Here is a 25,538-nt window from a genome sequence, read left to right as displayed (position 1 = left end):
GACAAAACAGGCAGTGGCAATCCAAGGAAAAAATAACTTCTGGTTGGGATCTGGAACGCGCTGCCTGTGTGTGCGCTGGAGTCCAGAGTAGACAAGCGGGAGGCTGGAAGAACACCACAAGCTGAAGCAAATTCAGCCGAGGGCTTTGAGAGGGAATTGGATCATCAGGTGAAAAGGAAGAAGGTGCAAGGTGACAGGGAGAAGATGGGGGAGAGCGGCTCTAGGTAAACTCCTGCAGAGGACCAGCACCAGCACACTGAGCTCAATGGTCTCCTCCTGTGCTGGAACAACTTATTGTTATTGTATACAAAAAGGAACTGGAGGACAGCAAATGTTGTCCCATTGTTCAAAAAGGGGAGTAGAGACAACCCTGGTAATTATAGACCAGTGAGCCTTACATTGGTTGTGGGTAAAGTGTTGGAAAAGGATTATAAGAGAGGATTTATAATAATCTAGAAAGGAATAAGTTGATTAGGGATAGTCAGCACAGTTTTGTGAAGGGTAGGTTGTGCCTCACCAACCTGATTGAGTTCTTTGAGATGGTGACCAAACAGGTGAATGAGGGTAAAGCAGTTGATGTGTTGTATAAAGATTTCAGTAAGGCGTTTGATAAGGTTCCCCAAGGTAGGTTATTACATAAAATACATCGGCATGGGATTGAGAGTGATTTAACAGTTTGGATCAGAAATTGGTTAGCTGAAAGAAGACAGAGGGTGATGGGAAATGTTCATCCTAGAGTTCAGTTACTAGTGGTGTACTGCAAGGATCTGTTTTGGGGCCACTGCTGTTTGTCATTTTTAATAAATGACCTGGATGAGGACGTAGAAGGATGGGTTAGTAAACTTGCAGGTGACACTAAGGCTGGTGGAGTTGTGGATAGTGCTGAAGGATGTTGCAAGTTACAGAGGGACATAGGTAAGCTGCAGAGCTGGGCTGAGAGGTGGCAAAAGTGTGAGGTGTTTCACTTTGGAAAGAGCCAACAGGAATACAGAGTATTGGGTTCATCATAAGATCCTTGGTAGTGTAGATGAGCAGAGAGATCTCGGTGTCCATGTACATAGATCCCTGAAAGTTGCCACCCAGGTTGATAGGATTGTTAAGAAGGCAGATGGTATGTTAGCTTTTATTGGTAGAACGATTGAGTTTTAGAGCCACGAGGTCATGCTGCAGCTGGTGTGGCCGCACTTGGAGTATTGCGTACAGTTCTGGTCACTGCATTATAGGAAGGATGTGGAAGCTTTGGAACGGGTGCAGAAGAGGTTTACCAGGATGTTACCTGGTATGGAGGGAAGGTCTTCTGAGGAAAGGCTGAGGGACTTGAGGCTGTTTTCGTTAGAGAGAAGCAAGTTGAGGTGACTTAATAGAGACATACAGGATGATCAGAGGATTAGTTAGGGTGGACAATGAGAGTCTTTTTCCTCGGATGGTGATGGCTAGCAGATGTCAGAGAGTAGCAGGGGCGTGGAATGGCCTCCCTGCAACAGTAGTAGACTCTCAAACTATAAGGGCATTTAAATGGTTATTGGATAAACATATGGGTGAAAATGGAATAGTGTAGAATAGATGGGCTTCAGATTGGTTCCACAGATCAGCACAACATCGAAGGCCTGTACTGTGCTGGAATGTTCTCTGTTCTAGTTCAGTACCTGTTATGTCTGTACTGTCTCAAGGTACCCTCTGGTTAGAAGGAGAGAGCCCAGCTTCCTAACTGCCCTTAGTACTGTTTCAGGGTTGTTGTGGACTGTGTTGTGGGTGGGGGCAAGGGGGCCGTTCCCCATTTTCCATTCTTCTCCATTCCCTGTGTTGAAATACACGTTGGGGTTGGGATTGGATTCTGTTCAGCCTGCTATCCCCACATGACTAAATTGCCAGAGGTTAAAGGGTTGTGTGGAAGTTAACGCACTGTGGAAGGGGAGCGTCAGAGGGCGCAAGTAGGAAACTCTCCAAAATTGGAAGAAGTTGAGAGAGCATTGGGCGGGGGGGGGGGTTAACACTTGCAGTCCATGGTGCCTTCCTTCACCAATGGCCTATCAATCTTCCCAATTATGACAGGGCTTTTTGGGGACAATATAGAGGAAAGGGAGTATGTTGAAGGTCATGTGGGGACACAGTCTTAAAATTTAGAATCAGCCCAGTTGGAATTGAAAATGGGAAGCAGCTTTTAACACACAGGATATGGGAATTTGGAATCCTGTGCCTCAAAATGTTGAGGGCCTAGTCAGTTGAGTTTTGCAGATTGAAATTGTTGGGTTTTTGTTTGTGAGGAGATTAAGGGATATGGGTATGTTCACATTTGGAGTATAATTCTGGTCACCCTGCTTATTGGAAGGATGTTATTAAACTGGAAAGGGTGTAAAAAAGGTTTACAAAGATCTTACCATTTGAATTCTAAGGAAAGGTAGGATGGGTTGCGATGACTTTCTCTGGAGTGTAGGAGTCTGAGGGTTGGCCTTATAGAGGTTTATAAAACCATGAGGGGCATAGATAAGGTGAACAGCCAGAGTCTTTTCCCCAGGATAGAGGAGTCCGAAACCAGAGAGCATAGGTTTAAGTGAGAGGGGAAAGACTTAAAAGGGACCCGAGAGTCAACCTTTTCACACAGAGGGTGGTATGGAACGAGCTGCCCGAGCAAGGGGGTGGGGATTGGTACAATTACAGCATTGAGAAGATATCTGGGCAGATACATAGATAGGAAAGTGTTCGAGGGATATGGGCCAAACGTTAGCAAATGGGACTTGTTCAGTTTAGGAAACTGGATTGGCATGGATGCGTTAGGCCGAAGGGATCTGCTTCCGGGCCGTGTGACTCTATGATGAGATGGAATGGCAAAACGGCTAATTCCTCTTGCTGAGGAAAGTAGCTGGGTCGAATATGCCTGCCTTCTCCGAGTACCAGTGGGATTTAACTTCCTTTCATACAAACTCAGCAGTTAAAAGTCAAAAGCTAAAAAGAGAAATCATTATGAGGCGCTAATTATCAGGAGTTGATACCTTTCAGTGTTTGGCCAGAGTACACTGTGTTGTTGATGGATGGAAGGAAGGAGGTACTGCTCTCGTTAGAATTTTTACTGTCACGTTCTGTTCCCCCCCCACCCACCCCCAGACGGATTAACATTGGCCCACAGTTCCAAGCTGAAATACCTGGTCTCCGTGATTGGTCTTTGGCAGCAGCAGATGCCAGCCACGCCGATCTGGTCTTCAAACCGTGGGAGGGTCACAAAATGACTCGGCTTAACCAGCAGAAAGGTGAGAATATGTTTCACAAAGAAACTAGGCTTTTAATAAAAATGGCTGAAGATGGTGATAGCCGGAACGGAGGAGGTTGCTCTGTCAGTCACCCAGACGCCCTATTGCCTGCTCTGCCATAAATAACTGGAAATGATTTGACGCACATCACTTGCATCGGTGCTTCCCAGGCATTTTCCCACCATGATTCATGGGGCCAGCTCTGTAGTTAGCACTGCTGCCTCACAGCACCAGGGTCCCAGTTTCAATTCCCACCTCGGGCAACTGTGGAGTTTGCACATTCTCCCTGTGTCTGCGTGGGTTTCCTCCCACAGTCCAAAGATGTCCAGGTCAGGTGGATTGGCCATTATAAATTGCCCATACTCCTAGGTGCATCAGTCAGAGGGAAGTGGGTCTGGGTGGGTTACCCTTCGGAGGATCAGTGTGGAGATGCTGGGCCGAAGGGCCCATTTCCACACTGTAGGGAATCTAATCTTAAAAAAAAACCTCCCTTGGGGTCCCTAGCCCCATTTTGACAGCCCTGAGTTACATGATGCAACTACCTGTTTTGCTGAAGGAATAACCCCATTATTACTGGGAGACATTGATGCCATTTCAGTTATGAGTTCCACTTGCTGTAGATAATAGTGACTTTGCAAAACAAAAGTTCAATTTCCTGAGTTTGATTAGAGTTAATCAGAGTAAACAAGATTTTAATTTCTGTCTGATGCTCAGTTTGTATGAATCCTGTCCTGCGTTACCTCACTGACAGACAGACAGAATCTATACTGGTTCTGTGTTTCAATGCTCTGCTGCACAAGAATTGCTGTGCATCTTGTGCTGTGAGCTCTCCGTTAAAACAGCCAGTGAAGTTTGTATTCTGGGGATGATACTAGCCAGCAGTAGGCAATTGGCTAAATGTAAGATGAGGCCTGGGTGGTAATAGCAGTGAGTTTTGCCGCTAGAACAGTAATAGTAGGCCGTGGTGTATCCTGATACACAGCATGTCCTGTTCCCTCGCCACACCCCATGCTCACTGACCCACACTGAACACACAGTCTGGCATCGCGTTAGTTTTTAAATCCTCATATCAGTTTTAACATCCATTGTTCTCCAGACTTGATGCTTGTTTGGTTTCTCCCCCTGCAGTGGATGACCTGATGACACTGGCCTGTTCCAGCATTTTACCAGGAGGCGGGACAAACCAGGAGCTCACCTTACACTGTCTCCATGAGTCGAAGGGCAACATACTGGTGAGCAATCCTGCAGTTCTCTCAGGTTATCTATACCTCTCGCGCTCTCTCGCTCTCGCTCGCTCTCTTTCTCGCTCTCACACATACACTGTGCAGATTTGTACCTGCACATGGCTTATCCTCCCATTCATTTGCATTGTACACATGTACTTTACATGCAAACATGTGTGTTTACATGCATAAAATATATGAGTGTGTAGAATATACCGAATATCAGAATTGTTACACTGAAGAATGGGACCATTTGGTCTGTCATTTGAGATGCAAAGGGAAGCATGGTGGCTCAGTGGTTGGATTGCTGCTTCGTACCATCAGGGGCCTGAATTTGATTCCAGGCTCGGGTGACTGTGTCTGTATGGAGTTTGCACATTCTCCCCATGTTGGCACGGGTTTCCCTCAGTGTTCCAGTTTCCTCCCACGGTCCAAAGATGCTCAGGTAGATTGGCCACACTAAATTGCCTCGTAGTGTCCAGGACTATGCGGGTTAGGTGGATTAGCCATGCTAAATGCAGGGTTACAGGGCCAGGGTGAAGGAGATGTAGGTCTGGGTGGGATGCTCCTCAGAGGGTCAGTGCAGACCCAGTACAAGTGCGGCCCAGTTGCACTCTCCAATGCCCTTCAAAATGTTTTTTTCTTCCGCGGGGGAATCGATTCCAGGGCATACCGCGAAAGCCCAAAACTGCGGATAGGTGCAAACTCATTCATTTAAATGGGGAGCGTAGCTTCCTGGCAACTCCCTGGTTCTGGAATGTTCCAATTTATATGTTCAGGCTGCGGGTAACTGAAACCGTGGAACCAGTGGTCATCCTGTATCTAATTTTCTGTTGAGAGCCCTGGCTGAATCTCAAGCTCTTGGGCAATGGGATTGAAGACAATCACTTCCTTCCTCTTCACCATTTCCCTTCCAGTGGTTCTTGACTTTAACAATGGAAAACATTTTTCCATAACCCATTTTCCCTCCACCCCCCCACACTTTTCCACACCTTCATCAAATCACCTTTAAACCATTCCTGAAAAGTACAGTCCCTGCAATTTAATCCATATGATTGTGAAGTTGAGGGAATTCAATCATTCTTTAAATCCTCTCGGAGTCCTCTCCCAGAGCTTTCACATCTTTCCTAAATTATCCCCCAGCTGAGGCCATGTTAACCAATTTTCCTTTCGTAGAGATGCACAATAACTTCCTTGCTCATGTCTTCCACGTTTGTCTGTAAAGCTGTGCTTTCTAAACCTGTCCTGCCACCTTCGATATTTTTGTGCACTTGTCTGCCCAGATCTCTGCTTCTTCTGCTGCTGATAGAGTTGTGCCTTCCACATCCTGCCTCCCTATATGTCTCATTTCACTCTTCTCTGTATTAAACCACATCAGTTACATGCTCATTCAACCAGTCCTCTTGAAGTCTAGCCCTGTCCTCTGCACAACAATATATATATATTAGATAAATGTATGTATTCTTACCTATTTGTGCAGCTCATGTTGTTTTGCTTGTTCCAACAGTCAGCCTTGAATATGCTTCTTATTAAAAAGACTCCCCGGGGCAGGAGTAAGGCACTACTCAGTTACCATTATGCAGGTAAGTGGCAGCTTTCATCCTTGCCTCCTGACTCTCCATCCATTTGTTTTCGCACTTGTCTGATGTTGGGCAGCACGGTGGCTCAGTGGTTAGCACTGCTGCCTCACAGCGCCAGGTTTGACTTCAGCCTCGGGCAACTGTCTGTGTGGAGTTTGCACGTTCTCCCCGTGTCTGTGTGGGTTTCTTCCTGTTTCCTCCAAAGATATGCAGGTTAGGTGAATTGGCCATGGAAAATTGCCCATAGTTTTCAGGGATGTGTAGGTTAGGTGTATTAGTCAAGGGTAAATATAGGGTAATGGGTTTGGGTAGGAGACTGTTCGGAGGGTCGGTGTGGTCTTGTTGGGCCGAGTGGCCTGTTTCCACAAAGTAGGGGTTGTATGATTCTAAGAACAGCTGGGGAGAGTGTTGGCCGTGTTAGGTACAGGGTCAGCAGTAGCTGTGGGATAGGCAGTGGTGTCACTGATTTCTGTCTCAGTGCTGAAACCACACTGTGCTAGAGCAGCACTCCTCACAGTCTAGCGTCCAGTTACAGAGCTGTCAGCTGCCATACTGGGAGAGCAATCTCCCCAATACAAGGCGATGGAGTTGAGTCCTACTTCAGAGACATGAGCACGTCTCCCAGGCTGACACCTTCAGCGCAGTAAGCGGAGGTGGGTACTGCAGATGCTGGAGATCAGAGTCAAGATTAGAGTGGGGCTGGAAAAGCACATCAGGTCAGGCAGCATCCAAGGAGCAGGATAATCAATATTTCAGGCAAAAGCCCTTCATCAGGAATTCCTGACCTACTGTGCTTTCCCAGCCCCACTCTAATCTTGACCATCAACGCAGTACTGACAGAGTGGTGGGTTGTTGGAGGTACCATTTTTCAGATGAGCTCTTTCATGGAGATGTCCTGCTGATCTCTTGGGTGAATCAGACCACACAGTCTCAAAGAAGATTATGTTTCCCTGGTTGTCACCATGTTACATTTCTCGAGAGCTTACTGCGTGCAAACTGGCAACTGCATTCTCTATGTTGCAGTTAGAAATGTCTGAGAGGACGTTCATCGAGGGAATTCCAGAGCTTGAGAATGGTGGCAAGATGGGAGGAGGGCAAAAATCTGGATGGGGTTTGTCGGCATGGAGGGGGTTACAGAGATGAGGAAGGATGAGAACCCCAGTGGGAAGAACTGGATGCGATTTCCAGTCCATTCTGGGTTATCCAGTCACTGCAGTTGGCTTTAGTGGGGAAAAGGAGGTCACTAGCCCTGATTCATTCCCCTGAGCACTAGTACCTGCTGTCAATGGGGAGGGGGAGCGGGGGAGGTTGCCTCTGGATTGCAGTGACTCAGGAGGTGGAATGGTACTTGTTGAACATGTAGGAGAATGGCCTCTCAGGCGAGGGAGTCAACAGTGCAGTTCAAGCAGTGCCCCAGCAAGCTTATCAAAAAATACGCAACAACATCTTATTCTGGTTAACAGGGTCCGATAAGTGGACGTCTACAGAGAAGAAGATGTTCAACAAAGGGCTGGCAGCACACAAGAAGGATTTCTTCCTTGTTCAGAAACTGGTAAGATCCAACATGCTGAATGTCAGTCAGCAGGGTCACGCTGGTAGTGCCCAGAGAAGGTTGAAGGGGTGGTTTATGGGAGGGAATTGTATCAGGAACTATTTGGAAGAGTTATTCAGGATCCAGAACATTTTGATTGTGTTAAATAAGGAGAGGCCATTTCCAGAGGTAGAGAAGTATCAGTAACCATATAACATTGGTTTAATATGAGTAGTTGTTCAGTTCTGTGGAATGTGAATACTGTTTGAAGAAAAGACATATTTTGTCAAAGCATTTAGTCTTGCACTTATCAGGACTATTAGCAAGAATATGATATAGAGAAGAACAACATCTTGCACTCTATAAGAAGCGAGTGCAAGTCACAATGTGGTGCATTTGCACGTACTGAACCCTACATGCAATACCCTGTTCCTTGCAGACAGGCAGAGTGTATTACACTGACCTAAAACTAAGAAAACAGGCAAGATCTATTTTCTGGTTCATTCCACAGGACATTGCCTTGATCAAACAATCAACCTACCTGATTTAAAATTTTAAACAAAGCTTGGCATCATTAACTGGGAGTAAGGACTGCAGATACTGGAAGTCCCAATCGATAAAATGTGGGGCTGGAAAAACCCCAGTCAGGCAGTATCAGAGGAGCAACAAAGTTCCCATTTCAGGTCAGGCCCCTTCATCAGGACAGGGGGAAGGGGAAGGGGGAAGGTTGGGTAGTATGGTGATAGGTGGATGCAGGTAGGCAGTTATTGTGATTGGGTCAGTGGGAAGGTTGGAGCAGATAGGAAGATGGACAAGTTAGGTCAGGTCAAGGAGGGCTGGAGATGAGATATCAGGAGATATTGGAACTTACATTGAGGCCATTGGTCAGCAAGCTCCTGAGGTTGAATAGGAGGGTGTTGTTCCTCTGGTTTCCATGTGGCCTCGTTTTGACAGTGGAGGAGCCCCGGGGTGGACACGTTGCCGAGGGAGTGGGAGGAAGAGTTAAAATAGCTGGCAACTGGAAGGTGGTGTGGATTGGAGCCGACAGACCACAGATGCTCTATGGACCAGTCTGCAAGTCTGTGCTTGATCTCTCTGATATAGAAGAGACCACATTGGGAGCAGTGGATACAATAGGTCAGGTTAGAAGAAGTGCAGGTGAATCTCTGCTGGATTTGGAATGATTGTATGGGACCTTGGACAGTGGTTGCTAATCGGTGTATTCTCCATGCCCATACTTTTGGCAATCAGAAACCATGTGCTAACCGATTAGTGCACTCTTCTCATTTAGTAGAAAATGTTGATCCACTTTACTTGTATTTCTTGCGAATATCCTGACGAGTGTAAGATGAAGTGTTGAAACAAAATAAGTTTTTTTTCATCAACGCTCAAGATTTAGTATAATGGGTAAAGGAGTCAGAAGCTATGTGAGATATAGTGAGTTATATTCTAGAATATGCTGTCTGAAAGTGGGGGAAAGCACTTTTGTAAGTATTTTTCAAAAAAGTGCTTCAGCACAGTGGCACTATGGTTAGCACTGCTGCCTCACAGCACCAGGGTCCTGGGTTCGATTCCCACTTCAGGCAACTGTCTGTGTGGAGTTTGCACATTCTCCCCGTGTCTGTGTGGGTTTCCTCCGGGTGCTCCGGTTTCCTCCCACAGTCCAAAGATGTGCAGGTTAGGGTAAATTGGTTATGCTAAATTGCCCGTAGCGTTAGATGCATTTGTCAGGGGAAATGGGTCTGGGTGGGTTACTTAGATTCCCTACAGTATGAAAACAGGCTCTTCGGCCCAACCAGTCCACCCTCTGAACAGTAACCCACCCAGGCAGAAGTGAGGACTGCAAATGCTGGAAACCAGAGTCTAGATTAGAGTGGTGCTGGAAAAGCACAGCAGGTCAGGCAGCATCCGAGGAGCAGGAAAATTGACATTTTGGGCAAAAGCCCTTCATCAGGAATCCTTCCATCGATTCTCCTGCTCCTCGGATGCTGCCTGACCTGCTATGCTTTTCCAGTAACCCACCCAGACCCATTCCCCTACCTCACATTTACCCCTGATTTAATGCACTAGCCTATACCCCTGTACACTATGGGCAATTTAACAAGGCCATTTCACCTGACCCGCACATCTTTGTGACTGTGGGAAGAAACCGGAGCACCCGGAGGAATCCCACTCAGACACTGGGAGAATGTGCAAACTCCACACAGACAGTCACCAGAGGCTGGAATCGAACTCGGGTCCCTGGCGCTGTGAGGCAGCAGTGCTAACCACTGAGCCACCATGCTGCTTGGAGGGTCGGTGTGGACTTGTTGGGCCAATTGGCCTGTTTCCATGCTGTAGGGTATCTAATCTAATCATTGGGAAAGAGAAGTCTATAAGAATGTGGTTCAAGAGCAAGGAAATGAGTCCAATTGGCTAGCAAAGACACAATGGCCTCCTTTTCTGTGATGGGTGTGTCGTGGAAAGATCACCCGACACACTGAGAAAATTACCAAGAGACGCAGAAAATCCTTCACCAAGTTAAACTTTTATTTGCAAATACGGGCTGTGGCAATCAGAAATGTCTTTCCTGTCTGCGTTCCCCTCCCCCCTCCCAGATCATCTGCAGTTTATACTTTCGTAGTTCCCACACTTCTGTGATAGTATTCACATAACCAATCACACTAGCTTGCTTTATCTTTCTAAATTAATCATGTCTGCGTGGGTTTTCTCCGAGCTGCCCTGGTTTCCTCCCACAGTCAAAAGATGTGCAGGTCAGGGTGAATTGGCCGTTCTAAATTGCCCATAGTCTTAGATGCATTAGTCAGAGGGGAATGGGTCTGGGTGGGTTACTCTTCGGTGGGTCGTTATGGACTGGTTTCATACTGTAGACAATCTAATCTCCTGCCACACTGGTCCACTGCTTACACTTAACCTATCACATTCCACCACCACCGTCTTTAACATTAGCTCACCTATCATGTGACTTAACCAGACTATCATAGTGCGCTACCATTATCTGTTACTTGAGCCCTGTAACATGATCCGATACATGCATTACACCACTATGTTAACTACTTAACTGCCAAATTAGCTTCCAAATATTCCATAGATGATTGTGAAATACTTCCTTGTGTGTTAACAGGTGAAGACGAAGACAGTAGCCCAGTGTGTTGAATTTTATTATACGTACAAGAAACAGGTCAAAATCGGCAGGAACGGAGCGCTGATATTTGGCGATGCTTCTGACAATAAGAGTGAGGACGAGCCAGTGGAAATTGACAGAAAGGTAAGGCCTGCTTTCTTTGGATGGTGTACGATGTGTTGGAGATGGCATTCCAGGGAAGCAGTTATTTCTTGTCTAGATCGTACTGAAACCATCGTCCTTAGGTCTGGTCTTACCGACAGCTTCTAGAACAGCAAATGCATTTCAACATGAATGAATGTGAAATGATACATTTTAGCAGGATGTATCCTTGTAAAATAAGGGTCTCTGTGGGGGAAGGCCTGTGTGTCAGCAGTTTAATGTGAAAGATGGGGATTGGGTACTAGGTAAGCAGGTTTAATGTGAAAGATGGGGGATTGGGTACTGGTTAAGCAGGTTTAATGTGAAAGATGGGGGATTGGGTACTGGTTAAGCAGGTTTGCCTTGATCTGGATGGTATCAATTGTTGGAGTATCTCTACATCGGGGAGACTAGATGCCTTCTTGCTGATCGTTTCAGCAGAGAACATCTCTGGGGCACCCGCACCCACTAACCCCACCGCCCCGTGGCTGAACACTTCAACTCCCCCTCCTACTCCATCAAGGACATGCAGGTCCTGGGCCTCCTCCATCGCCAAACCATTACCACCCAACGCCTGGAGGAGGAACGCCTCTTAATCTGCCATGGGACCCTGCAACCATACGGGATAAATGCGGATTTCAACAGCTTCCTCACTTCCCCCACACCCCTCATTATCCCAGCCCCAAGCCTCCAACTCAGCACTGCTTTCAAGACTGCTACCTCCCTCCAACCCCACCCCTGTCCCCATCCAATTTATCTCTCAGCCCCGGCCCACAAGTCTCATTCCTGATGAAGGGCTTATGCCCGAAATGTGGATTTTCCTGCCCCTCGGATACTGCCCTGACCTGCTGTGCTTTTCCAACATCATATTCTCGACTCTGATCTCCAACGTCTGCAGTCCTCACTTTTTCCTGGAGCAGCAACCATCCAGGCAGGTGAAGGACATTCTATCACAATCCTGGCGTCTGTCTTGTAGGATTTGAATTCCTGCCCCAGAATATCCAATCTCTGACTTACTTACAACAGCATCTTATCTACAGCCAGTCAAGTGCAGTCTCTTGTCAGTAGATTCCCTAGTATGTTAATGATGGGGCTTTGTGATGGTAATGCTGTTGAAAGGCGAAGGGAAACAGCTAGGCTTTCCCTTGTGGGAGATGGTCAACTAAATGTGGTTCAATATAGTCCATGTCTTGCTCAACGTGGCATGGCCTATATATAAACCAATGAAAGGATTTGGACCGCTTGTATGAGCTAATGGTAAAATGTGACTGTATTAAAGCCAAACGGAGTGAAAGATTTCAGTAGCCACAATTCATTAAACATTAACGCAGCTACTGCATTTGCTGTGAAATTATGTAGCACTTTCTATGATTTTGGGATACTCCAAAGTGCTTTGCGCTACCTTAAGTACGATTAAAATATAGTCGTGCAGGAAATAGGATTTCATCAACACAGAACTGATACTGGGTTAAAGCAGCTACTATAAGAACACATTGTAAAACTCATGCGTTTTAAGTAGTGTCAAAACTAGGGAATTCCAGAGTCTGCCATCTAGAAATATGAAAAGAAGGGGGAAATTGGGCCTTGGGGGGAAATGCCAGAGTTGGAGGAGTGCAGAGGTCTCAGCTGGAGGACATTGTATCGCCAACGACATGGAGGGATTTGAGCATGACTGTGAGAGTCATCAAACCAATACGATGGAGATAACAAAGTTTGTTGGACACAAGGATCAAGGGGTAAACAGAGCCAGTCTGAGTCAGAATGGTTTGAAAACCATGGAGTCCGTGCAGTGTGGAAGCAGGCCATTCGGCCCATCTAGTCCACACCGACCCTTCAAAGTGCATCCTGCCCAGATCCAGCCCCCTACCTATAACCCTGCATTTTCCATGGCTAATCTATCTAGTCTGCACATCCCAATGGCCAATCCACCTACCTTTACACATCTTCGGACTGCAGGAGGAAACCCGAGCACCCACTGAAAACCCGCACGGACACAGGGAGAATGTGCAAACCCCACACAGACAGTTGTCTGAGAGTGGAATTGAACCAGGACCCTTGATGATGATTGGCAATGGTGCTAACCACTGAGCCACCATGCCAGCCCAGGGTGAAGAAGGGCAGGTTAACCAGGACAGTGTTGGCATAATTGAGTCTGGAGTCAAACAAAGGCAACGGATGAAGGTTTTAGCACCAGAAGTAGAGACAAGTGCCAAGTGGAAATTATTAAAAGAGGTTGCAGATAGTTGATTTGCTGTTGTGAATTCACATGTTCTGTCACCTTCCACATCCATCGCACAGTACCTCTGCAGCCCAGCTCCCTCCTTAACATCTCAAATTTCTTCTTTTTTTAAAACAGGATTCTCTCCCTCGTAGAACCCGAGCACTTTACACAACAGAAGTTCAGGAAGAGGAGGATGAGGAGGAAGATGAAGATGAGGAGGAGGACGGGGAGGAGGACGAAGAGGAAGAGGAGGAGGATGGCCCAGTTCACAAGAAGCTGATCCTCCCCCAGGCTAAGGTGGTGAAGACTGAACAGACCCCCGCAGCTGTAAGCTAATTCGGTTTCAGGAGTGTTAATGAATTGTTAGACTCGAGGGCATTTATTAGTTGCGATATAACCAGTCTTTCATAAAGAAACCTGCCAGTTTGCCTGGTCCATTGGCATCATTTTTACCAGTGGCAGGACTAATCAGCGTGCTCTGCTCATTCAATATGAAAATGTTGTCCCTTTAACATTGGCATTTCTGGTAAATTGTCCTGATGAGTGCAAAATGAAAAGCTTTCACATATGTCTTTTTTTTCAACATTAATCAAAGGAACCTTTTATTTCTATAGCCCTCCTATCTCAGTTATTCACTGAGGTAACAAAAGGAATTGGGCTTGCATTTCTGGGGAATTTAGGCTTGTATTTGACCCTAACCGAGCATGTGGGGGGTGGGGGATGGTGGAAGCAAGGGAAAAGGCCACTGTGTGATAAGAGGGAGATGAAAGACTTCCACTTCGCTGGTGCCCTTCACTACTTGGGTCAAGAAGTGTGCTGGCTGTGTTGTGGGAAGCATGGCAGGCAATGTGTGCATGGCAACCTTCTCACAGATAGCAATGAGATAAATGACAGGAGAAGCAGCATTTGTGAAGTTAAGATTGCAGGAAAAATATAGGGTGGGACACCGGCAAAGTTCCCCGGCTCGTCAAAGCACTGCCCAGAATCTTTTGCACTCGGCTCAGGGGGTGGTACAGGGAAATTGATTGTACATCCTATTTGAAAGTCAGCACCTCTGAACGAGCAGTGCTCTCTCAGTATATCCTTTGATTAGTGCAGTGGCCCATCTCTTTCAGAGCACCGTTTAAATGGGAGGGAAACATTTGCTTTAATTGAAGTAAAATGTGCAGCAACAACAGCATGTAAAATGAACCTTTGCATCTGGTTCACGATGGTTCTAATTTCCCTGAGATGGTCTGCACCTTGAGGTGCCCACTGTTGGGATCACCCAGTATGAGCGCCCCTCCCCCAGTTAAGAGCAGCCAGAGTGACAGCCCACGGGCTCCAGCCATCCTGCACCTTTCAGGCAGTTTCACAAGAAGACCCTCTGACCTGCCTACACTGGACAGCCGTGTGTAACTCAAAAGTTGAGGAACAACCCCTTCAGGGACTGTGATCTTTCACCCAGAGTGTAAAAGTAAGGCCGTGGACTCACCCCACTGGTGTACTGGACAATATTTATTCCTCAATCGAGTTTACCAAAACCACAATGTCTAGTCATTTTCACATTGCCCTCTGTGGGACCTTGCTGGGTGTGAACTGGCCACTGCGTTTTGTGCTCAACAGCACAGCACCTCTGCAAAGCTGGTGCTTTGTTGGCGGTAATGTTTGCTGAGGTTGTGAATAAGGGTTTATATGGACAGAAACGTTGCGTGCCAGAGGGTTTCACCATTCTGATCATCTCCTCCTGTCTCACCCTCTCTATTTTGAAGCAGTCTCAAGGAGTTCACTTGCGGAAGAACCCTGACCCTACGTACCGATGTAGCTACAGACCGCGACAGCCACCACTGGCCATGGCACCACCCCGCATGCCAGCCAGGAGCGAGCAGGCACAGTCGGGCGCCTCAGCCAAACACGCCAAACAGACTCCGGAGAATATCTTCCCCTGCAAGAAGTGTGGCAAGTAAGTTTAGGGTGTTGCCAGTTGAAGGCTGAGGTGTGTGGTTTTTTTTTAGATTAGATTACTTACAGTGTGGAAACAGGCCCTTCGGCCCAACAAGTCCACACCGACCCGCCGAAGCGCAACCCACCCATACCCCTACATTTACCCCTTAACTAACACTACGGGCAATTTAGCATGGCCAATTCACCTGACCCGCACATCTTTGGACTTGTGGGAGGAAACCGAGCACCCGGAGGAAACCCACGCAGACACGGGGAGAACGTGCAAACTCCACACAGTCAGTCGCCTGAGGCGGGAATTGAACCCGGGTCTCCGGCGCTGTGAGGCAGCAGTGCTAACCACTGTGCCACCGTGTTATGTCCAGTTCTATCTTCATCCCTCAGGAGGGAGGGGTCAAATGGACCAAGACCAAGTCTGCCGCTTCAGCCATTGGGTCATGACACAGTGTTGTCACACTGACCAAGTGCAAGCTGTATGGCGAGGGAAATGGGCCAAATGCAGGCAAATGGGACTAGGTCAGTTTAGGAAGCTTAGTTGGCATGGACAAGTCGGGCTGAAGGGTCTGTTTCTGTGCTGTATGACTCTATCATTAAAAAACCCATCAAGGTTTGCCTCAGACCTCCTAGCAACTCTGTCATCTCTGGGGTGAGGTAGCCAACAAAAGCAAACTTCGGTCCATTATAGAGCACCGAAACAGGAGGAGGCCATTCAGCCCGCCCTGTTATTGAATTTGATCTTTGCTGATCTGTACCTCGAGACTACCTTTACTCCAGCTAGCACAATCCTGAGAATTCCAAATGATCCAAATGGGGTGACATGGTCGGTCTATGGTTAGCACTGCTGCCTCACAGCACCAGGGTCCCAGGTTCGATTCCAGCCTCTGGCGACCGACTGTGTGGAGTTTGTACATTCTCCCCGTGTCTGCGTGGGTTTGCTCCGGGTGCTCTGGTTTCCTCCCACAGTCCAAAAATGTGCAGGTCAGGTGAACTGGCCATGCTAAATTGCACATAGTGTTAGGTGCATAGTTCAGAGGGAAATGGGTCTGGATGGGTTACCCTTCGGAGGGTCAGTTTGGACTGGTTGGGCCGAAGGGCCTATTTCCACACTGTAGGGAATCTAATCCACACAGCTTTTTGAGATGGAGAATTGCAAGATTCCCTTTAGGTAAAAGTCTGGCTGACTCTCTGAAAGGACCTCTAAGGGGCCAAGACGCCAACTTGGTTAGGAGCTGCGTTCTGAGTCTAACCTCTGACCTTATTTCCATTCCAGGGTTTTCTTCAAAGTGAAGAGTCGGAGTGCGCACATGAAGAGCCACAGTGTCCAGGAGAAAAAGCAAAGGGAGGCGGAGCTGAAGAGTCGTGTTACGGAGGATGAGCAGAAAGAAGAGCAAGAGAAGTACAGTGATTATTCGGATAGCTACCAGGATGTGTGAAGATGGAGAAGGAATCTGGCTCCCCTCAACAGGTCTGCAATCTCAACAGGACTCGGTCTGTTGGCCATGACCTTCTCCTGAGAAGCTTCGCCTGTATCTCTTTGTCATCATTTCTTGCCCAGCCCTGGCCTCCCAGGCAGGCAAGTGGGGCTAGTGTGCTTTTTAGGGCTGGAGTAACAGCAGTGTTGGCAAACCAAGATTACACATTGGAAAATCTTCTGCACTTCTCAATTGTACCTGCTTGATGGAACACTTCCCTTCACCCGCCCTTTCCCTTTTATTAAATGTACGGTTGCACAACAGAGTTTCTGCACGGATTGAGCGATCGCTCGGGAACGGTGTTGCACATGTGTAAAGTGTGGAATTGATTAATCTTATTGTTGCTCAGCAGAAACAGGCTTGGGACTTGTATTCAACGTAAAGGAATCACCGCATTTGTAATTTTACGTCACACTATACAGAATGACATTGCATGACTTCAGGCTGCAGTAATAAAGATGGACAGCCATGACAAACTGTCAGTTTCATACAACCTTACATACACGCAGTTAGGCTGCTTGAGTTTGGTACTTCATGTGAAATCTTACCGAAGATCTGATTTGAACTCAGGGGTCAGAGCTGACCTGCTCCTCAGTAGCCTGTCCCTGATGACCTATCCCATTGTCTTAATGCACATCCATGTTTATGGAACATACTGAGAATCTACCACCCGTGGGTGGTTTATTCTTTGGACTTAAGTCATTCAGCTTCCACAGTGCCCAGACCCGAGACAGTCTGGATGTGTTGCCCTCTCATCTGAGATTGAATGATGAGGGTGCTGTTGTATTGAGGTTGTATGCTGGGGACTTGCAATCTGTTACGTTCTTTCTCTGCAAGCAAGTTTGTGAAATTTGCCGAGCTAGCGACTGGGTCTCACTTTCAATGGGTGTCATTTGTTTAGTCCTGGTCCTTCTAAGACTGTTGCCTTGAGACTGGTTCCACCGGTGTCATCAACCACATGTCCTGGCCCTCACCTGCAGTGTGCCACTGTCATATGAAACCATGCTGCCCTTCAACTTGCTGCAAGTTGGCAATCTTCCAGGCTGGCACAGGCCTTTTCAAAAATAATGACTGGCAAGCTATCCATTCTACCAGATCTATACCATGGGAGATTCATAATTTCCTTTGCTACCACTTCTCCTATTTTTAAATTACATTTCCTCTGGCATTTATTTGAAGTGAACTTTAATGAATGATGGGAGCTATGCTTTGGTACCATTGCCAGCTGTGGTTGGATGTGTTCCCGGAGGCACGTGTCAAATATCCACATTTTTATAATGGATTAACCATCTTTAAATAGGGACAGACTAAGTAAAACAAAAAGCAGATGTCCCCTTCATTGGTTTTTGGGAAGGTTTTTCTCCCAGAGTTGCAGGCAGCTGGATTTCTGGAGAGTTTGACGTTCCCTTCCCTTGGGCCATGTATTTGAAAAAATATTGCGCACTTGTGGCAATCTTTATTTGATATTTAAAAAATTAGTTGGATTATCACATCGCCTTTCGAGATTTCTGGGTAGGTAACCCTTAAGCTGGGAAATGTGTGGTCCTCTTAGCTCAGCGACTACTTCACCCGTTAAAAGCTGCTCTCGCTTGTATTGCCACTGTATGTAGAGCACACAGAGTATCTGTATTATCCAGATTACAGCTGTGGCTGTCAGCATTGAATTTAGCAGCCTGTTTTACTATGGGCTTTGTAAATACACCACAAAAGATGATGTTATTTATTCTTACTATGGCTTATTTGATTTCTGTATAAACTTTATAAAGATTTATAAAGACTTTTAGTAAGGCTGGCCTGTATAATTTTTTTTGTGAATGATTTTGTACATTTTGTTTTTTTTTGTCCCCTCCACCCCTCCCCTCTAAACCTTATTTACACCGGCTTATAACAGCAGGTTGGGACCCCCTCATCACCTACAGAATACAGTCTTTCTGCAATGTAATATTTGTATTTTATTTTGTATCAATGATTTGAAGCTTTGTTTTACAAAAGAAAGAGGTTGTAAATAAACCATTATTAAATGTAACTGCAGTTCAATTTTTCAACTAAGTTGTTTTTCTGTGGATCAAAGTAAAGAACATTCAAAGTCTGTGATAACACGTCACTGGGTGCTTTACAGATGATATGCAAATGTCAGGATTAACGAACAGCAATGTGGTAATGAGCGCATAATCTGATATTGATTGAAGGATAAACATTTCATTTGGATAAATGCATTTCGGTAGAACGAACAAGGGTAGGACTTGTACAAGTAAGGCCTTAGGTAATGTAATGGAACTGAAATGGAGGGTTCAGGTACTAAATTCTTTGAAGTTTGTATCACATGCAGACAGCAAGATGAAGAAGGCACCTTCATTGCTCAGACCTTTTGAATATAGGAGTTGGACTATCATGTTGGTGAGGCCTGCTCTGGAGTACTGTGTCCAGTTCTGGTTGTCCTGCACTCAGACGGATATTATTAAGCTGGAGAGAGGGTTCATAGACGTCTCCAGTGTGGAAATTGGCCCTTCAGCCCAACTTGTCCATGCTGTCCAGTTTTCACAATTATACTAGTCCCATTTGCCTGCATTTGGTCCATATTCCTCCATATCAAGTTCAGAAAAGATTTACCAAGATGTTGCTGGGGAGAGGTTGGACAGACGGAGACTGTTTTTCACTGGAGGGTAGGAAGTTGAGCAATGACCTCCATAACGATTTACAAAATCATAAGAGGTATAGATCATGTGAATGGCAGGTGTCTTTTCACTATGGTGGGGGAGTTTCAGGATTAGAGGGCATATTTTGAGAAGAGAAAGATTTTATAAAGACATGAGCAGCATTTTTTTTGATAGAGTGCTTCATGTTTGAAAAGAACTTCTAGAGGTGGTGGTGGATGTGGGTACAGTTACAACATTTAAAAGACCTTTAGGTCAGTATATAATTCCGAAACTATTGGAGGGATGTGGGCCAAGCGCAGGCAAGTGGGACTAGTTTAGTTTGGGACTATGGTTGGTTGGATCAAAGTGTCGAGTAACATGTGGGTCACACAAATGTCACAAGGCAATGACCATCTCCCAACATGACATAATCAAACACACTGACTTTAACATTCAATTGTACTATCGTCATTGAATTCCTCACTTTCAGCATCCTAAGGATTTCCCTTGAACTGAACCTGAAACTGGACTCTTCATATAAATACTGTGTCAAAACTAGGTCAGAAGCTAGGAGTCCTGCAGCAAGTAACTCCTAGAATCATAGAGATGTACAGCATGGAAACACACCCTTCTGTTCATCTTGTGACTCCCCAAAGTCTGTCCACCATCAACAGTGCGATGGGATATTCCTCACTTGTCTGGGTGAGGGCAACTCCAACAACACTCAAGAAGCTTGACATTATCCAAGCCAAAGCAGTCTGCTTGATTGTCACTAAATGCCCAACCTTCAAGATTCTCTCAGTAGCAGCAGCATATAACATGTACAAAATGCAACAGCACCTTTCAAACCCCCACAATCACTGTCATCTGGAAGGACCAAGGGCAGTGGGTATACAGGAACACCGCTAACGACAAATTCCCCTTCCAGTCACTCACTGTCCTGACTTGAAAATATATTGCCGTCCCTTCAGTGTCACGAGGTCAAACTCCCGACACTCCCTTCCTAAGTCCATTGTGGGTGTCACTACACTCCATGGTCTGCAGCAATTCCAAAAATCAGCTCACTGTCACATCAGGGGCATTTAGGGACGGATAATAAACACAGTCCCCTGGGTCTCTCTGGAGAAGGAGCACCCGGTATTCACCAACACCCTGGAATTGTTCAGGGAGAGGTGGGTGCCGCAGGGACTGGGGTGCATTATTTCCCCCTCCAACTCTATTTTGATTTAGTCCCTGCCCTCCCCATCACTGTTTGATCACACAGCATTGCCCTTTGATGTGAAGGGCACTGCTTGTCACTGGCCACTTGGGTGTTTCCTTTCTTCCTGGTGGTGGAAACTGAATAAAGATTTGTGCACCTTGTGTCCTTCACTGTGTCTCACACCTGCACACACATAACATATAAGCACTACCGCAGTTAGGTGGAAGCGTGGGGGTGGGGTTAAAATTTTAAAAATGAACACATTCCCAGCCAGCAACACCCACATTCCATGAAGAAACACAAACCAGTGAGGTTTATGACAGACTTCTGACAGGCAGTCTGATGCGAAAGAAATAGATATAAACACGGCAGAAGAAATTTAATGCAGAGAAATGGAAAAATGAGAAGAGACAATATAACAAAAAAGGTTTAGGGTGTAGGTTTGATATCCAGATATCTCCAGGAGACAACAGCTTCGCTTCACTTGGAGGTCGCCACTGATGATGTTACCTAGCCAGGTAACGAAACGTCTGGATATCAAATCTACAGCTCAGTGAGCAAACCTACACCCTAAACCTCAACCTGAGCTACAAACCTTGCAAAAAAAAAACAAAAAAGGTGCAATTTTAAAGGGATTTCATGAACAAAAAGCTGGGGATGCATCTACAACCTGTGAAGGTCGCGGTGACAAGTTGTCACGAATAAAGATTTCACACACAAAGATGTTGAATCTTTTATATGATTCTGAATGCCACACTTTGGAAAAACATCAGGGCCTCAGAGAAGCTGCAGAGGAGACTAGAATCTCAATAAGGATGAGGGCTGCAGTTACATGGAGAGATCAGAGGAACTGGGCCGAAAGCAAAATATTGAGATTCTGGAGATCTTTTGAGTTCTGCAGAATCACATTGGACTTGAATTGTTAATTCTGTTCTCTGCACAGATGATACCAGGCCTGCTGAGTTTCTCCAGCCCTCTCTGTTTTTAAGACTGGATAAGCTGAGGTAAGAATGTAAAATAAGGGGCGGCATGATGGCTCAGTGGTTAGCACTGCTGCCTCACATCACCAGAGTCCCAGGTTCAATTCCAGCCTCAAGTGGCCGAATGTGTGGAGTTTGCACATTCTCCCTGTATCTGTGTGGGTTTCCTCCAGGTGCTCCGGTTTCCTCCCACAGTCCAAAGATGTGCAGGTCAGGGTGAATCAGCCATGCTAGATTGCCCATAGTGTTAGGTGCATTAGTCAGAGGGAAATGGGTCTGGGTGGGTTACTCTTCAGAGGGTCGGTGTGGACTTGTTGGGCTGAAGGGCCTGTTTCCACACTGCAGAGAATCTGATCTAATCTCATAAATCACAACTAGACCATTCAGTAATAATCTTCAATGCTGATTTCCTGTTTTTTTTGCCAATACCCTTGATTCCCTGACTGATTAAACTTTACACTTATGCACAGCTCTGATCTCACACATCAAACTAAACTAGCCGATCATCACAGATTGCACCGTGGAGGTTACATTTGTGCTGAGCTTACTGATTTGCTCATCAGATTACAGGCAAAGTCTCAGCACAGAAATACCCAAAGTGAGACAGCATCTAGCCTACTGTGCAATGAGGTTTCTTTGTGTTACATCTGCCTGGAAGAGAGGAACTCTAATGTTGAAAATGGCCAAAGGAACAAACCTCATCAAAAGATGTCAGCTCGGCTGTTGGTGAAATCTGTGTGCTGCCTATCTCTGGTGCATGACTTTATCATAAACATCACTAATTAATCAAGCTGCAATGTCACTTCTGAAGGAATTACTTTTGAATGTGCAATTCATTTGAATAACTATCATTTATTTTAGAAATATAACATTTATATATTCATTGAGCAAGCCTCACTATTTTCCACTTAAGGTTTCTTTTTCATTTTTCTTTTGAAGGTGATTGAGTTCATTCTCCACTGAAAGGAAGCCTCCAAATTTTCTGCCAGTGACCTGTGGGGGGTGTTTCTTTCTCAAACACATATCCATATAGGTACAAACTCAACTTTGACCTAATGCCGTCCTTTCCACCAAATAGTCTGTCCAATGGCAAAACTTGAATCTACCTCAGCTTAACTGGAGACAGCCACCACATCCTGGAGCAGTGTGCTATATCATCAACACACTGAGGACAGTTGTCTTTAGTCCAGTTATTTGCTGTCAGTTGTTTTAAAGCAATAACAAAATAACTAATTGCACTTTAAAAAGTAAATCTAGATCCGCCGGGATTTGATGAACAGGTAAGAGACAGATGTAAAACATCTACCAAACAGAATGGAGGTTTGTATCAGGAGTCTCTAAATTTTGATCTTATGTGTAGGAAAAATCAAGACATGTGATGACAACCAGTGAAATACAAAATCAGATTCGGTGTTCTCGGGCATGATTTGGAGATGCCGGTGTTGGACTGGGGTGTACAAAGCTAAAAAATCACACAACACCAGGTTATAGTCCAACAGGTTTAATTGGAAGCACACTAGCTTTCGTGATGAAGGAGTGTCGCTCCGAAAGCTAGTGTGCTTCCAATTAAACCTGTTGGACTGTAATCTGGTGTTGTGTGATTTTTAACTTTGATTTAAGTCAGTAAGGGAGACTGGTGTTAGGGCTGTACAATGAGGCAGTCCTTCCTGAGAGAAATCTTTGTGCTACAACATCACATCTGGTAGATATCTGTTCATGGAGATTCTGCTGGAGTGCAGGGAATACTTTAAGAAGGGAAGAGTCCATCTTGGAGAACCTAGCTCAGAATCTATAAACCAAACCATGCTCATTTAGGAAGTCACTACTCACATGACCCCTGGTTATAGGCCAACAGTTTCATTTGAAATCATAAGCTTTTGGAGTACTGCTTCTTTGTCAGGTGAAGGAGAAGTCACCTGATGAACGAGCAGCGCTCTGAAAGCTTGTATTTCAAATAAATCTGTAGGACTATAACCTGGTGTCATGTGACTTGTCCACATCATCTAGGAAGAAACAGTGGCAGTCCTTAGGCACCTGGGGGCGGAGATACAGTTTATCAAAATTCAAGAGGTCCAGAAAACAATCAAAAATGCTGACTTTCATATCTAGAGGAATAAAAAGGGATAGTAATCATGCTTCAGTTTTGCAGAATCCTGGTAATAACCTACTGAAAGCGGTTCTGGGCACCACACCTTGGGAAGAATACATTGGCATTTGGACAGAGTGCAGTGTAGATTTACTCAAATACTACCTAGACTCCAAGGGTTAAACTAGGAGGACAGATTAGATTAGATTTCCGACAGTGTGGAAACAGGCCATTCGGCCCAACCAGTCCACACCAACCCTCCGGAGAGTAACCCACCCAAACCCCACTTCCCTCTGACTAATGCACCTAGCACTATGGCCAATTTAGCACGGCCAATTCACCAGATTACATAAACTGGGTTGTCTAACTTGGAAGTTAGAAGGACAGGGAGTAATGTGGTTGACTTTTTCAAGACATGAAGCAGATTAGATCGGTGACATGAAGAGAAAGTTTCCTCTGGCTGCAGGGTCAATAGGTCAAAGGTCATCAGGACCTTTCAGGGGTGAAATTAGGAGATAGATTTCACACAAAGAGTGCAAAGTTTCAACTGACATTCATAAACAAAAATTTACATTAGATCAATTATTAATTTTAAAATGAGATAAATAGACTTTTGCTTTCCAAATGCGATTCTCTTTTATGCCCTTGTGGGATGTGGTTGTCACTGGCTAGTCAGTGTTTATTGCCCATCCCTAATTGCCCTTCAGAAGGTGGTGGTGGTGTGTTGGCTTCGTGGATCGCTGCAGTCCATGTGCTTGGGTCAACCCACAGTTCCTTAGGATGAGAATTACAGGATTTTGACCCAGTGAAGGAACGGTGATATATTTCCAAGTCAGGATGGTGAGTGGCTTAGAGGGAAATTTGCAGGTGGTTGTGTTCCTGTGCAGCTGCTGCCCTTGTCTTTCCAGGTGGAAGTGGTCGGAGGTTTGGAAAGTGCTGTCTGAAGATCTTTGGAGAATTTCTGCAGTGCACTGTCAATACTATGCAAATCTAACGGGTTGCTTTGTCCTGGATGGTGTGTCAGGTTTCTCGAGTGTTCTTACAGCTACACCAATTCAGGCAAGTGGGAAGTGTTCTATCACACTCCTGACTTGTGCCTTGTAGATGATGTACAGGCTTTGGGAATCAGGAGGTGAGTTACTTGCTGCATTATTCCTAGTCTATGACCTGTTCTTGTAACCACTGTGTTTATGTGGCAAGTCCAGTTTCTGCCTAAATGGCAACCCCAAGGATATTGATAATGGAGAATTCAGTGATGGCAGCACCATTGAATGTCAAGGTTCGATTGTCTCTATAGAGTCCCACAGCGCGGAGACAGGATCTTCACCCAAATTGGTCCATGCCAAACAAAATATCCATCAACATTAACCCCATTTCCCTGCACTTGGACCATATCCTTCTAATCCTTTCCTATCCATGTACATAGAACATAGAAAAGTACAGCACAGAACAGGCCCTTAGACCCACGATGTTGTGCCGAGATTTAATCCTAATGTAAAATATAATAACTTAACCTACACACCCCTCAGCTCACTGCTATCCATGTGCATGTCCAGCAGTCACTTAAATGTCCCCAATGACTCTGCTTCCACCACCACCGCTGGCAACGCACTCCATGCATTCACAACTCTCTGTGTAAAGAACCTACCTCTGAAGTCTCCTTTATACCTTCCTCCTAATATCTTCAAACTATAACTTCTCGTACCAGTCAATCCTGCCCTGGGGAAAAGTCTCTGGCTATTGACTCTATCTATCCCACTCATTATTTTGCATACCTCGGTCAGGTCTCCTTTCTTCCTCCTTCTCTCCAGAGAGAAAAGTCCGAGCTTATTCAACCTCTCTTAATAAGGCAAGCCCTCCAGTCCAGGCAGCATCCTGATAAACCTTTGCACCCTCTCCAAAGCCTCTATATATTACCTATAGTAGGGCGACCAGAACTGGACACAATATTCCAAGTGTGTTCTCACCAGGGACTTGTAGAGCTGCAGCAAAACCTCACGGCTCTTAAACTCTATCCTCCTGTTGATGAAAACCAAAACACGATATGCTTTCTTAACAAACCTATTCACTTGGTGGCAACTTTGAGGGATCTATGTACTTGTACACCCAGCTCCCTCTGTTCCTCCACACTGCCAAGAATCCTGTCTTTAATCCTAT

At 45.7% G+C, this 25,538-nt stretch overlaps 1 protein-coding gene across 4 annotated transcripts in view; it reads left to right on the top strand.

Moving 5' to 3' along the window:
- The window catches only part of mideasb (mitotic deacetylase associated SANT domain protein b), an 86,383-nt gene extending 67,868 nt beyond the window's left edge, over positions 1–18,515 (top strand). For 3 of the 4 annotated variants that reach the window (XM_060828666.1, XM_060828661.1, XM_060828662.1), the window contains 8 exons: positions 3,103–3,245; positions 4,374–4,477; positions 5,976–6,051; positions 7,512–7,600; positions 10,704–10,847; positions 13,201–13,392; positions 14,817–15,007; positions 16,277–18,515. In XM_060828666.1, the coding sequence (XP_060684649.1) occupies positions 3,103–3,245; positions 4,374–4,477; positions 5,976–6,051; positions 7,512–7,600; positions 10,704–10,847; positions 13,201–13,392; positions 14,817–15,007; positions 16,277–16,439 (1,102 nt within the window). In that variant the 3' untranslated portion in view covers positions 16,440–18,515. The remainder of the gene's footprint in view (positions 1–3,102; positions 3,246–4,373; positions 4,478–5,975; positions 6,052–7,511; positions 7,601–10,703; positions 10,848–13,200; positions 13,393–14,816; positions 15,008–16,276) is intronic. The other variant, XM_060828663.1, reaches the window with a different exon arrangement.
- Positions 18,516–25,538: the final 7,023 nt, after the last annotated feature.

Source organism: Hemiscyllium ocellatum, chromosome 8 (genome assembly GCF_020745735.1).
Source record: "Hemiscyllium ocellatum isolate sHemOce1 chromosome 8, sHemOce1.pat.X.cur, whole genome shotgun sequence".
Lineage (NCBI taxonomy): Eukaryota > Metazoa > Chordata > Chondrichthyes > Orectolobiformes > Hemiscylliidae > Hemiscyllium > Hemiscyllium ocellatum.
Note: the sequence above shows the minus strand (reverse complement) of the source record. Positions and strands in the feature narration are given on the sequence as shown.